Source organism: Triturus cristatus, chromosome 3_2 (genome assembly GCF_964204655.1).
Source record: "Triturus cristatus chromosome 3_2, aTriCri1.1, whole genome shotgun sequence".
NCBI lineage: Eukaryota > Metazoa > Chordata > Amphibia > Caudata > Salamandridae > Triturus > Triturus cristatus.
Genome location: NC_140584.1, coordinates 72,211,924 through 72,226,160, shown reverse-complemented (window position 1 = coordinate 72,226,160; position 14,237 = coordinate 72,211,924). Strand labels below are relative to the sequence as shown.

Genomic DNA, 14,237 nt, shown 5'->3' with positions numbered 1-14,237 from the left:
GCGCTAGAGGATGTCTCCGTGCACGTTGTTGCTGTATGCTGCAGAGCGCTCCACTGTCAATTTGGCGTTCCCTCTGGGGAGACCTCCGTGCAACAAGTCAATCATATGTTCTACAGATATAAACAAATCGCTATTTATAGCTGCGCAATTACAGGCTGTTAATTGTAATTGGTAGTTAAGATAAAGCAAGCTAGTTCTTCAGCTCTGCTTTCCAGATACTGTGAGCGTTTGGTAATGCAATATTTGCTCACAATACCATGCAAAATAAATGTAGTGTATATCACTTCTTCTGCTATACGACGGAGCATACCTGAAAATCAACGTCTTACAATACAACATAAAGTTTTATAGGCAATACAAAATAATGCAGGCAGATGTATAAAATTACGCTCGAGATACACAACCAAACTTCTTGAAGTGAAATGGGAAAACAAGATCTGCATTTTTTAGTGGTTCGTTAAATCTGCTATTGTTTTCTGTCGATACTCTCACTAGCAGAACCATGTTTTAGCCTTCTCAATAGTGTCATGTCAACTGAACACACATGTCTTGGAAGTGGCAGAGGTATCCTTTGACCGCAAGTCACAGGAAGTGGTAACAGGCGACCTTTGACCCCAAGGCTGTAACGAAACTGGTGCTCATGTAAAGCGCTCTGATACCTAATATCTTCGGGTCTAGTTCGCTCTATATAAAACTCTAAAAATAAATAAATAAATAAAAGGCTGTCTACTGCTTATAGCAGAGAATGTTTTTTTTTTGCCCACAATGTTTTCGAAGTTCTAATTTGCGCTCTTTGCAATGGTTTCCAGCTATCCCTGTTTTCTTTTGATCGCACAAAGTAGTTTCACACTGAGAGAATCCTGTCAAGTGAAACAGGACCCATGGAGTAGCATTCAAGCTACCTGCACATTTGTCCCAAGGTCACTGCTGGATAATGTATGCAGTATGCAGTTTCTATTTTGCAGAATTCCTTCGCAGCTAATTTTTGGAAGGGACATATTTCAACTTTAAATATTGATGTGTGTGATATATTGTTTTGTGAAAAAACGTAATAAATTTCACAAGGACGTACCCTAGTTAAAAAAAACCCAAAAACTATGCAAAGTTGTAAAGTTTTCCATAGACGTGGCATCGGGCAAAATGTTGCCCTTTCACAACTGCATGTTTTTATAACATTTTTTGTTAAGAACTCCAGGCTTTAATTGTGCATGATTGGGAATAAGACCTACGTTCTAGTATTGAAAGCAAATCCACTTTCAGGAGATAATTAATCTCATTGAGATGGGGTTGGATTGGTCATGAGACGTCAGAAACCTCACAGTAGGCTGGGGGTGATTTCAACATTAGATGGGCTTGGAGATACCCTGCCTGTCCACCCTTAAAAGGAGCTCTGTGGCAGCTGCATACAATTTCCTGATAGACACATACATGACTTGCTGCTACACAGAAATAATTATTAAGTATATTGTAGATGACTCTGGAGAATTTCCATATTTCTCTTCAGAACTGCAAGTGAGCCTATGTTGTTTGAGCCAGTATATTTGGAAACGTGTGCTGTAAATGAAATGTTTGCCCAATTTCTATCAATATTGCACGGTGTATGCATGCTATGACTATTTTCCAGAGCTGCTTTATCTCCCTGAACAGACCTGGTTGGGTTAGTAGTCAAAATGGTTAATTGGTTAATTTGCAGGGCGTGCAAACAGCAACACGAATGTAGCCGTCTTCTCTGCACCACAGGGCTGTTACAGCCTGCTTACCTGCATCAGAGAGCCGTGTGAGTTCTCAGTTAGCACTAAAGTGTTGGTGTGGAGTTTCAACTAGGCGGACGCTAAACAATAAAGGTTTTCCACTGCAAACTTGGTGAAAATCGCAGAGATTTGATGAAACCTTGACTCATTTGTGAGGTTTAAGTTGTGCTAAAATGTTTCTCAAAAGTAGAAAAAAAATCTCTGCACTAAATTACTTTAGTAGGAGCATTCTCTTGCAAACCAAATGTGTCAGAAAATTCTTCTGCATGTGAAGTTTTGCCGAGTTTGCATTCTTTGTAAAGAGTAAAACTGATCAATTTTACACACAAATTGCAGGTGAATTTTAAAATTCACTCACAACTAGTTTGAAACAACTTACCTTGTACCAACACTCTTTTCCAGTAATCAAGACCTGCTTCTCACCGATTAAACACTTCTTTAAAAATGTATGTTTTTTGAAGCCCAGCTTTTAGCATCATCTCTCTATTGGTCGGGGACTAGCTATCAATGGCTGCCTATCCCCAAGAAATTTTCATGCCAGTGTTACTCTGTTATCCTGCAATAAAAAGGATTGTACTTTCTGACCTTGAGTGCCTTGGCGTGCTAGGCCTCTCACACCATTAGCATGCCCTGCCTGCATGTACAGATGTCCCTAACCTATAGAGCTTGTGCCTGCCTATGCTGTTCTTAGAACTGGGTTCATTGGTATGCAGTGCTTATCAATGTTGGCCCTAATATAACATATCTGTATATAGGCCTTGGTTGCAAATGCCTGTCACCATGGGCCCTGCCCTCCAGTGCCTCTCACTGTGTGCCTGATGTAGAGAGCCTATATCTAGACCCTGGCACTCATTACATGCTACTGTGGACCGCGTTACCCAATGCCTGTCGCCAGGGCCGGCTCTAAAGCTGGTGGCACCCGGTGCAACAATAAATTGTGTCGCCCCGCACTCAGATCGCCTCCTTGGATTCTCTCACTACCAAAGGGCAAAACTGCCCCTCATCTCTCCAATCATAAAAGTTATTGCTAAACACAGAGACCCCTGAAGTCAGCGCCCCCCTCCCAGGTCAGCACCCAGTGCGACCGCACCAGTTTCACTGCCCTAAACCCTGCCCTTCCTGTCGCTCTGAGCTTGGCCTGCATGCTTCTTGCACCATGAATGAAAACCCTGCAATAAGAGAGCAACAGTGACGTGGACAGCCTCTCCGTTGATGGGTCTGTGGTGCACTGCATCTTCCTCTGGCCCACTTACACACTTTTAACATGTCAAACTCCGCTGTGCGGTGTTCAAGGATTGGGCCACACTGCCCTATAGCACAGCTATGTGTTTCATGTCATGGTGTGTCTGTCTGAAGCACACTGGCTGCTGGCCTATGTACAGTGAACCTCTAGGAGTAGGATCCAGGGTCCTCCCCCAAATTATGCTCATGGCCTCCTTCTTTGCCATGTGCAGTATTTCTTGCAGTCTCCAGGACAGTAAAGCCTGCTGCAGTGTTCCTTGCTTTCAAAGCCCTGGCATTCAATGACTCTTCACTTGGATTTTATTGTTAGCTTGCCTCGTGTAGAAGGATCGCCCTCCAAAGTGCCAGAAGGACTGGTCTTCTTATAAATGGTCATCTCTGGAGCTTCTGGATCTTAAAACAGCAAGCATTACAGAGGAGCATGGAGAGGAATCTACAAAATGGCTGCTCGCTTATCTATAACTTGAATTAAAGAAATCTCTCTCGGCTTACCTATGTTCATGCCTTTCTCTCCTCTTGCCCATAACCTGGTAGCGTAAGTAGGCTCCTGAACCTGCGGAGGCATGTCAACAAAAGCCATCCTAACTTCTGAATAGGCCTACATGTCTTCTGCAGCCTGTTCTCCCTGAGCTTTTTAGGTCTCGCCTGACCCAGCGCATGCGCTGGTATGGCGAGACTTATTGAGAGGGCTCCAAAAAGTGCTACAAGGCCAGCCTAGAGCTACAGTGCATGTGCGCAGGTGCGCGCGCCGCGCTTGACCGCGATTACTTTCACTTTCGCCGCTGCTTGGCATAGCCAATAGGTCTCGCTTTTGTGACCTTATAAGTATTTAGTTATGCAACTGTTGCATGGGTAAACACTTATAAGGTCCCAAAGGTGAGACCTATTGGCTATGCCAGTGCTTGTTTCTTCCTGCTTTCCACTCTAAGAGTCTGTCTGCGATGTCATTAGCCTTCTAAAAGCACGTTTATCTGCGTTATTTCATAAGCAAAGATCCCTGCCTGATTCACTCATTTTCTCCATCAAACAGTTGCAATGAGTGTGTGTTCTGGTCATCCCTTGTTGGAGTTTTTTTCACTTAGCTATAATTTCACATATGTAAATTAGAATAATACTAACCATTGGAGGGGAAAAGATTGTGTGGATGTGTCACAGCTCCTGATATTTTTTGAGCCACACACACAGAGGCACACACATATACACACACACACATAGAGCCTCACACACACACACAGAGCCACCCACACACACACACAGCCACACACACAGAGCCACACATAAATACACAGTGCCACATACACACACAGCCACACACACACAGACATTAGGGGGTGAGAGAAACACTTTCGGTATTATAGGTGACAGACAGTCAATAACTAACACAGCATTCAAAATAGAGCTACCAACACCGACTGCAAAAATATGGCAACAAATAGTACAACCAAAGAAAACCTTGCGACTCCCTATGATGAAGGTGGTACGCAATTAACAAAAAAGCACAGTTCGAATACAAAAATCCCAGAGTGTGGGGGGAGGCGTTACGTAATTATTTTGTTGCAGATCGTGATGCATTTTTGGTGAAGACAGATCACGCAAGCTTTACAGACCATACAACGCCAAATGCTCAGATTTGTTTGTTTGAAGTTCTTCCAACCCTCTTAGCCAGCGGAGGGACAATGTAAAGGGCTGTCATTTACTAAACCGAGATTTCTAAAATACGTTTAAGGGTAGAGGGACTCCCCGGTTCAGCCCTTAAAACATCCCGTAATCCGAGTCTTTTTGGTTAAATGACACCAGCGGCGGATCCCGGTACTCACCCCCAAATCCTAGTCGGCCGCATTCTCCCTTCCGTGGTCCGTCCAGGCGCAAGATTCCGGGACCCGAAACTTTCTCCAAACTTCCCAAAAAACAAGCCTGGCCAACGTCAAATCCTCCTGTTGTCGTTTTTCCCTCTCACTGCAGCCAGCCACAGCGCAAGGGGTGTGATGGGAGGAACGGCGCATGCCCAGAGGAGCATGGCCTGTTGTGGCAACTAGACCCACCTCCTGCCGAAAGAAGCCCCAAACAAGCCCAACCTGCAGTACGAGGACGCCAGACAAGCGACAGTTACACACCATCATCACTAGGGAAGGTATTTAGGCCGCCCGCTGCGGAGTGCACCCTGGTGCCACTGAACCTGCTGCACTATAGATAGCTAGGCTTGATCTCAGTCCTGCTATGTAGGCGATCTGAAGATGATTCTGGGATTTATTGTTTCAAGAGCCACCTGCTGGCGATCAGTAGAAGCAACGGAAAATAGAATTTAGCGCCAACTTACGGAAATATGTCATGCATCTGAGATAAGGGTGCTTGGAAAAAACACTGAATTCAAGTCCAAAAATGCATGACACAAACGTAGATGTCAGAAGTGGGATTCGAACCCACGCCTCCAGAGGAGGCTGCGACCTGAACGCAGCGCATTAGACTGCTCGGCCATCCTAACATACACAACAGTGCACAGGTGGCGTGGTTCCAAGTTGATCTAATGACGGAGTGGAGTGTAGTGTTAGGATTTCTGTCTTTGAAGTTCAAAAGACTTCCTATCCAGGGAGCAGGTGGGGGTCAGAGATGTTTCTAAGAATGACTCCCGAACCTGGATACCAAGAGCTTCGACACTGCAGGCTCGGGTCGTCCCTGGACACAGCTCCATAATTTACTACCCGACTCCCAACATTCTCAATAGTTTGTGTAAATGTCGTCTTGATTCTGTGAGGAAAAAGAAATTCTTGGCAGCGTTATTGAAAAGTTGAGTCACTGCAGCAGACGCGGTAGAGCGGGGTTCAGGGCTGCACAGTTGTGGGTTGCGTTGGGTGGGGTTAATCCCCAGAGCTCCTGCAAACATTCACTGCCTCCATTTTCGGGGTCTCATGTTTTTCAAACTGAACTGACTAAAAAAACACAAGACGAAGAAGCGGGTTTCAAAGTTTCACAATGTTGCTGATTTGAAACAAATATGGTGAAAAGAGCTCTAAAGAGTTCTATAACTCGTGACTCTTCAGTCTTGGTGACTCGTTCAAGTACTGACGGTGATGAGCCCCGCCGCTGCTCTGCGGTCTTCACTTCGTTGGATTTGGGGAGGGGGGGGGGTGCATTAGGAAACAATATTAGAGAGAACCCATCGGAGTCATTCTTAACACTCCACACCTACAACCCAGGCAGCCGGGCTCACCTTAAAGCTCTCGTATCTCGGCTGTGCAGGCTTCAGGGCGCTGGAATCATGAAGGGTCCGTCTGCCCCACACCCCCCAGCATGCACCTCGCAGCCGAGTTGTCCCGCAAACCGAGCGCTGTACGAGTCACAGCGAAAAATTAGCTTGATCGTAAAAAGTCAGAATAAAATTATTTTTTTAGGAGGAAATGGGCTTAGTAATAGATTTGCTGCAGCAGGACAGGAGCAAAAAAACCCTGCCCCTCAGAGACCTCCGTTGTGCACCTTCGAGTTCAGCACAATTCGATCCTCCCTCCAGGTCACAGCGAAAACAAGCGCAGCCTTCAGTAGCCGAGACCTGCGGCGCTCAGGTTACCTTTCACCCCGCCTGACTGCGCTACCACTGCCCAGCCGGTGAAACGCGACCCTCCCTGACGACATTTTATCACAGCCCCCAGCCCAACAACAATGTGTATCGTGTTGTGAAAAATCGCGTCGTGACTCCGAGCCGTGCATATGTCACCAGCCCCTCGGAGCCCTCCGTTGTACGCCTTCGAGTTCAGCACAATTCAATCCTCCCTCCAGGTCACAGTGAAAACAAGCGCAGCCTTCGGTAGCCGAGACGTAAATAAACAGAGAACGTCCCTGTAAGAAAAAAAAAAAAACACGCCCACCACGTGTGAAAGGGGCAGGGAGTACAAAAAAGAGAAATAATTGAAAAAACACGCCCACGAATCCGAAAGAGACGGGGCTTGTTTGGAGAGACAAAGCTCTTCTCCAATGGCTGACCAGCATTTAAGAGGCCAGCCAATGGAGAAGAGGAGAAGAGGGGCGGGTTGAAGCCCCACTTCTCAAAGTCATTAAATCTCGCGAGCGAGACTGCGCAAGCGCAGCCTTCGCTAGCCGAGACCTAAAAAGGCTCATAAAAGTCCTGATTTTTATGTGAAAGCGTAATTCTTACAACTTGTGTGCCCTTTAGGTTTTTTTTTGTTCCATTCAAAATTAACAAGAAAAATAACTTGCCAGGTTTGTGCATCTATAATAAGAACACTTACATGTTCAGTTATATGAGTTGCTGTTGCTTGCTGAATCTACATGGTGTTCAATCTATCACTTGCAAAGAAAATTAGAAAGGGGAGTAGGTGAGTCTGCATAGATCATAACTGTGCTGAAAGGGTCACCAAGCACAATCTGTTGGCGACTTTGTTCCATAATCTGACTAGCAAAATGGTAAGCCAGCGGTCACCAACTAAGGTTAATAGTATTGCTCTTGAGCAAGGAACCTTTGATCTGGAATGAAGAATATTCAGTCCAGGATATCGGGGACCTTTTAGCTTGTAAATTAAGTGAGGGCACCCAAATTTCATTTATCGATTGTTCAGCCATATTTAAGTTTGACTCTTGATCTAGATCAAAGCAGAATGATTTTTGAGTAACCAAAGTATTACAGAGCAAGGCTTATTGCTCCCTTCAGCTAGGTTCAATCCCAAATCTGCCAAGTTGTTTACTTGAGGGTTTAGAGGCGTAGAATATCAAACCTAGTATTTCATATTGTGCATCAAATGTATTTTTAGATTAAACATGGTGGGGTAGATGTGAGATGTCCCTTTTGACTTTAAAAAAAAGGGGGGGATCGGGGAGTGCACCATAGATAATCACAATTTTACCAGTATGTAGTTGAAGCTAACTGCAGTGCATGCGGGATTTGATATCAGATTGTTGTTGTAGCTAGCTTCACGGTGTCCTTAAGTAGAAGTTGGGTGTCATCCGGCTGGGCAAGGCATACATTTTGAGCTGCTTGGTGACGTCTGGCTAGGCCTTATGTAGATTGCCAAAGCAACAATTTTATTGAACCACCCTAAATTCTGTTTAGCAAGTTGAGAAAACCCTGAAAACCCATTCCTTTCCTCCAGCCTTGTCGAATTTTCCTTGACTGCTCCATTTTGCCCAAGTTTCCTGTCCAATCTGATCACACCTGGGTCTGCCCTCCAAAACCCCTCCTTCATGTCCTGGTGGTTACATCCACGAGACAGACGTATCAGCCAGCCTTACGCATTGAACCATCAATTCTACCCTTAAAATTGATCGCAGAAATGTTGGCCGACACTGATCTCTTTAAATTCCAATTTCACGTTTCCTTTATAAACGTTATTCACTCAATTTCACTTTACAAGGCCTATTGTCAAGAGGTTCCAACAACGCTCAAGGGGCTAAGAAAGGTGAAAACATTTTGTTTAAGCTTCTTGCATCTCTCCGTAACCACTAGGAGGCAATTCTGAGGTGAAAGTGTACAGAAAAAAATTGGGGGAATCTGCTTCAGAAGGTTGTGTTGGCAATAAACAAACCTTAATACCCATTGCCCGTTTGTAGACCACCTCCTCCATGCTTCCCTGCATGCCGTCCCATGCATTAGAGTTATTTTCCAATCGCAAGACATGTTGTTTGCCATACAAATCCTCTCTTTTAGCATCCTGTTGGTTGTCTCATTTTTAATGGCGTATCATCCAACATTTTTGCTGCTTCATTTTCCTTTTGCAGCAGAAGTTTGATGGGGGTGTTGTTGAAAGTAGCTCCCACCATACCCAGCTGGATATAGGCCAATTAACATCATTAATCGCACACAGAGCTGTGTTTCATTCTTCTGAAGCCATTTTGAGTCTGTAAATTGTTGGATTTCTCCAGTTGTGGGATTTGCATGCCGTAAATAGAGGAGATTCGAAATATGAATACAAATGATTTCCAGATGTACCCTGAGAGTGGCTACTAATGCCCTTTTCTTATTTTCCTCTTACAGAAAAGCCAGAGTTGGTATAACGTAAGTACAACAGCTTCTCTTTTCTTTCTGTATGTCATGGGGGGGGGGGGGTGGCACTGGAATGAACGGTAAGTTTAAATGCGGTCGTTCGTGCCCCTCTGGCAATGACAGTTGTTGTTGAAGGGTCTGGAGGCTCCGGTACCATAATAAAGATGAGGTTCAAGCCCTTAGGCAGGTCAGTCTTGGAATATGCGGTTGGCGTAGGTAATGTGCAGAAAGATACAGCAGATTGTATATCAAGTACTAGGACGTGCCATGTCTCTGGCCAGGGGTCTTCGCTCAGGGGTGGATGTGGCGTGATTGGGCAAAGCTTGTCAGCAGCCAGTGAATGGTGAGGGCCCTTTCACTAGTCTAGAAGCCAGATCTTGGGGTGCCCTATTCTTTTCATCCGGTACTTTGTGTTAGATGGGATGGGTAGGGAGCAGGGGCACTTGCTAGTGTAAGTATACTCCACAGTGTAGGTATGCGAGGAGCATTGTGGTGGAAGGGCACCCAGTGCTCTGGGGTTGGTGAGGGACATTGTTGCGTCAGGTAACCGTACAGGGAGAGTGGATGGCGCGAGCTGAATCTTCACTATTGGGGTAGGTGAGGGTACAGCGCAGGAGCAGATAAACCCAGTCCTCCACTCTGGGGTAGATGTCGCGGCAACTGTTGTTGAAAAGGAACCTCTATTTTTTGAGGTAGTGGAGCTTCACTCTTTACACAGGTAGAGCTTGGAGTGGGTGGGGGCATGGGGCATTCCTGGAGGCAGCCGACCCCTAGATTCAGGAGCAAATGAGAAGACGTTGCGCTTCACTGGTTAAATGTGAGCTGCGTTTAATTGGGAGATTAAGGGGGGAGAGGGGGGCAATCCGACACCAAACACTTTATTGTGTGTGAAAAAGGCCGCTTTATTGAAACAGGTGCATATCACAATTTTAACTCCTTGGCCACTGCCTTACAAAACTAACGCCTCGCTATACAATAACCTCCTGACCCCTTGTGTTTTCCCCCCACCCCTACGATCCCCCCATCATTTCCCCCATCCCCCAAAAATACAACATAACATTCCTAACCAACATATAACCCAATCCTACACCATGTAGCCTTTCCCAACTCCCAAACTCCCCTGACCGTAACCCCTACCTGCCTTTAATGCAACTGTAACTATCAAACCTCTAATCTAAACTTATCCAACCTGTCTACCCTTTACCTGTCCCTGGACCCACATTACCAAACCTCTAACAACAAACTCTAGCCAATCCCGGCCAACTGTCAACCACCCCGCTTGCACCTGCTCCAAGCGACAATACAACCAAAACGCCCCTATGTACCTGTTCCAACAAATGCTGCCCCAAAACCCGCAAAAATGCAACCCCAACACCCCCAGAACCCGGACCCCTAAACCCCACAACCCATAGGGAGGGAGGGTGGGAAAAACTTTTAAACTAGCGCACCCAGCCACCAGGTCACCAAGTCTAAAATGGTGGCTGGGATATCGCGCGTTTTACTTATATACCTCTTGGGCTACTGCCCCTGGATTTGGGCTACATTTGGGCTATCCCTCAAATGTAGCCCAATTTACTACAAAATGGCCGTTCGGCCACGCCCCCCTCTCCCCCCTCCCAACCTGCCCGGGCGGCAGACCTCGCGGTGCTCGGCTGCCCCCCAGGCTCCCATTGGGAGATTAAGGGGGGAGAGGGGGGCAATCCGACACCAAACACTTTATTGTGTGTGAAAAAGGCCGCTTTATTGAAACAGGTGCATATCACAATTTTAACTCCTTGGCCACTGCCTTACAAAACTAACGCCTCGCTATACAATAACCTCCTGACCCCTTGTGTTTTCCCCCCACCCCTACGATCCCCCCATCATTTCCCCCATCCCCCAAAAATACAACATAACATTCCTAACCAACATATAACCCAATCCTACACCATGTAGCCTTTCCCAACTCCCAAACTCCCCTGACCGTAACCCCTACCTGCCTTTAATGCAACTGTAACTATCAAACCTCTAATCTAAACTTATCCAACCTGTCTACCCTTTACCTGTCCCTGGACCCACATTACCAAACCTCTAACAACAAACTCTAGCCAATCCCGGCCAACTGTCAACCACCCCGCCACCCAGGAAAAGGGGGGAAGTGTCGGCGACTGCGCCTCTTCCTCCCCTTTTTCTGCCCCCCCACGCACCGCGACCCCGCAGGACCTAACGCCTATAAACTCCCAACAGACGCGCCAACACTTCTCTCAACTCCAAAAGATACAGATCCATTCCCATCCGGGACAAGTGCACCCCGTCATCCCTGAACATCTCCCGTGCATCGTAACGAATGTCCCCGTGTGCTACGCGGTCAATCCCCAAATGCCGACAAAACCTCACCATCTCAGTATTAAGTTTTCGCCGCGCCTTATCTACCGCACCTGGGTTCACCGCCCCCCTCCAACTCCTCCGGGGGACGAACTCCGTCCACACAATCGAACAACCCGCCCATCGCTCTTTGATCAACGCCAGATCCTTCTTCATCGCCCGCATTAGTGCCAAACCAGTCTCCCTTACCATGTCGTTCTCCCCCAAATGAAGAACCAATACATCTGGGCACCGACCCGCCCGTAAGATCCCATTCAACACCGGCACCAGTTCCTTCCAACGCATCCCCCCCCTACCCCTCCACCCCACAGAGAACACATCTTTATTAAAACCCAACTGTTCCCCAAAATAGCTCTCCTGCGCCTGCAATTGGGCCCTCCTCACGAACGAGTGCCCCACAATCCAGATAGACATTTCTCGGGCCAGGGGTCCCATAACCGAACCTGAAAAGAAAAACAAGAATGAAAACCTATCCACAACCTCTGAAAAAGCTCCACTGTCCTGTGTAAAGTCCCTCTTTTGCCTGTTTTTTTTTTTTTTTTTTTTTTATAATGGCGCCCCACCCCCCGGCTCGCTGCGCACATAACGCTGGTAGCAATTTGAAGACCATCTTCCCAACTTCATGATTTCGTCCCTGTCCCAGCCCCTCGCATGCGCCTCCGACGCTGCCCCGATGCGAAACGAGTGCGTGCCAAAACCCTTTTCCTCGACCCCCAAAGTCCTAAGTGCTTTCCTCAGTACTGCCAGCAATTGTGAAGCTTTAACGCCTCGCCCCTGCTGATGGGAGAAGACCAGTCCCCCCAGACCCCCAGCGCACGCCCTCCACCGCATACCCCAGCGGAACGGACACACCCCCGGGGATCGCCCTTTCTTCAACGTAATCCACTTCCCCCGACTCTTCTGGTCTGTCTTTGCCTTTCGCAGCCAAATGCTCACTACCCGATCCCCAAATGATACCTCCTCCCAGATCAAACCCCGGTCCCCTTTCGACCCCAGCAGCTCTGATACCCGAAACGCCCCAAAAAACATCCAAGACATGAGTGTGGCGAACAGCAAGGCCTCCCCACCGTCCCAGCACACCGCTGGCAGAACCCCTATCACCCTACCTAAGAGTTCCCAGGACAGAGGCCTCCGCACCCTGGCCACTCTCCCACATTCCCGCGCCCAGCCTTCCAAAATCCGCGCCCCCAGCTCCCCCGCGGATGGCGCATAACCCCACAACAATTTGCCGACGAACGCCACCCCCGCCAATTTGCCCACTATAGTCACCCTTGTCAAACCCCTCTCCACCAAATCCAGAATAAATTGCACCACGTCCTCCCGTCTCTCCGCCTCCGAAGCCCGCCATCTCGCCCCTGAGTGAACAAACTCCTCCCATGCCGCCCTGTATGCTAGTTTCGTTGACCGCGCCAATGAACCTAGAACCAATTGTAGCATCCGGTATTGCCTACTTCCCAGAGTTGGTTCGGCATCCTGGTCGGGTTCACGTCCGCGTCCTTGGCGAGCCCACGGAATCTCCCCCACTGTGAACGAGACAAGGCATCCGCAATGTCATTGTCCACACCTGGCACATGCACCGCGCGAAACGCAATATCATGCCTCAAACACCCCAGCACAAAAACCCGCAACAGCTTAAGCACCTGCGCATCCCGCGCCGACTGCCTGTTCACCACCTGTACCACTGCCATGTTGTCTATCCTGAACGTGACTTTTTTGTGTGCCAGCAAAACCCCCCACAGTGTGACTGCCACCACTAAGGGAAAAAATTCCAAAAACGCGATGCTCCTGCCTCCCTCCAACCAGTCCCCGGGCCAGGGCTCCGCACACCATCTCCCCTGCCAATACAAACCAAATCCCTTGCTCCCCGCTGCATCCGAGAAAATCTGTACGTCCCATACCATGTCCACTTCCCTCATCAAAGGCACCCCATTGAACTGGTGCAGGAAAAACTGCCACATGCGCAAGTCCTCTCTCACCCCTGCTGACAACCTCACATGATGGTGCGGAGGCCTCTGCCCCTCCAGTGCGCGCCCCAGTCGCCTGCAGAAAGTCCGCCCTACTCTGACCACCCTACAAGCAAAATTGAGATGTCCCAGCAACACCTGTATGTCCCTGACCGTCACCTTCTGTCGTGCCAACACCTCGGTCAGCAAACTCAACATGTTCCGTTTCTTTTCCTCCGGGAGGCGCGCCTCCATGCGTACCGAATCCAACTCAATACCAAGGAATGCCAGTGCCGTACTGGGGCCCTGTGTTTTTTCCGGGGCCAGCGGCACGCCCATGTCCCCCATGATCTCATGGAAGCTGTCCAGACCCTTCTGGCAGTCCGCGGAGTCTGAGGTGCCGACAAAGAAGAAGTCATCCAAGTAATGTGTTACACCTTGGTGACCCGTTCGTTCCGTAAACAACCATTGTAGGAACGTGCTGAAGCATTCAAAAAGTGCGCAGGACATGGAGCAGCCCATCGGCAATGCCTTGTCCACATACCAGTGACCGCCGAATTGTATGCCTAACAGATCCCAGTCATCTGGATGCACTGGCAGCAACCGGAAAGCTGACTTGATGTCGCACTTTGCCATCTGAGCCTTTGCGCCCGCGGACACCACCAGTGCCATGGCCACGTCAACCGATGAATAGGACACAGTGGCCGCGTTTTCCGCAATAAAATCATTGACCGACCCACCTTCTGGCCATGACAAATGCTGAATGAGGCGAAACTGGCCTACCTCCTTTTTAGGTACCACCCCAATGGGTGACACAATCAGATTGGGCAAGGGCCACTCGCAAAATGGTCCCGCCATGCGGCCCTCTTGCACCTCCTTGTCTAGTTTTGCCTGTACCACTTGTGGATGCTCCCTTGCTGATCGCAAATTATCTGCCCATCTCCGGAC

General features: G+C 48.2%; 1 protein-coding gene across 6 annotated transcripts in view; it reads left to right on the top strand.

The window, feature by feature from the left end:
- GRAMD1B (GRAM domain containing 1B) overlaps window positions 1-14,237 on the top strand; it is a 950,052-nt gene that overhangs the window by 703,327 nt on the left and 232,488 nt on the right. For all 6 annotated transcript variants that reach the window (XM_085647254.1, XM_085647256.1, XM_085647255.1 and 3 more), the window contains one exon: window positions 8,974-8,994. In XM_085647254.1, coding sequence (XP_085503380.1) covers window positions 8,974-8,994 — 21 coding nt within the window. The remainder of the gene's footprint in view (window positions 1-8,973; window positions 8,995-14,237) is intronic.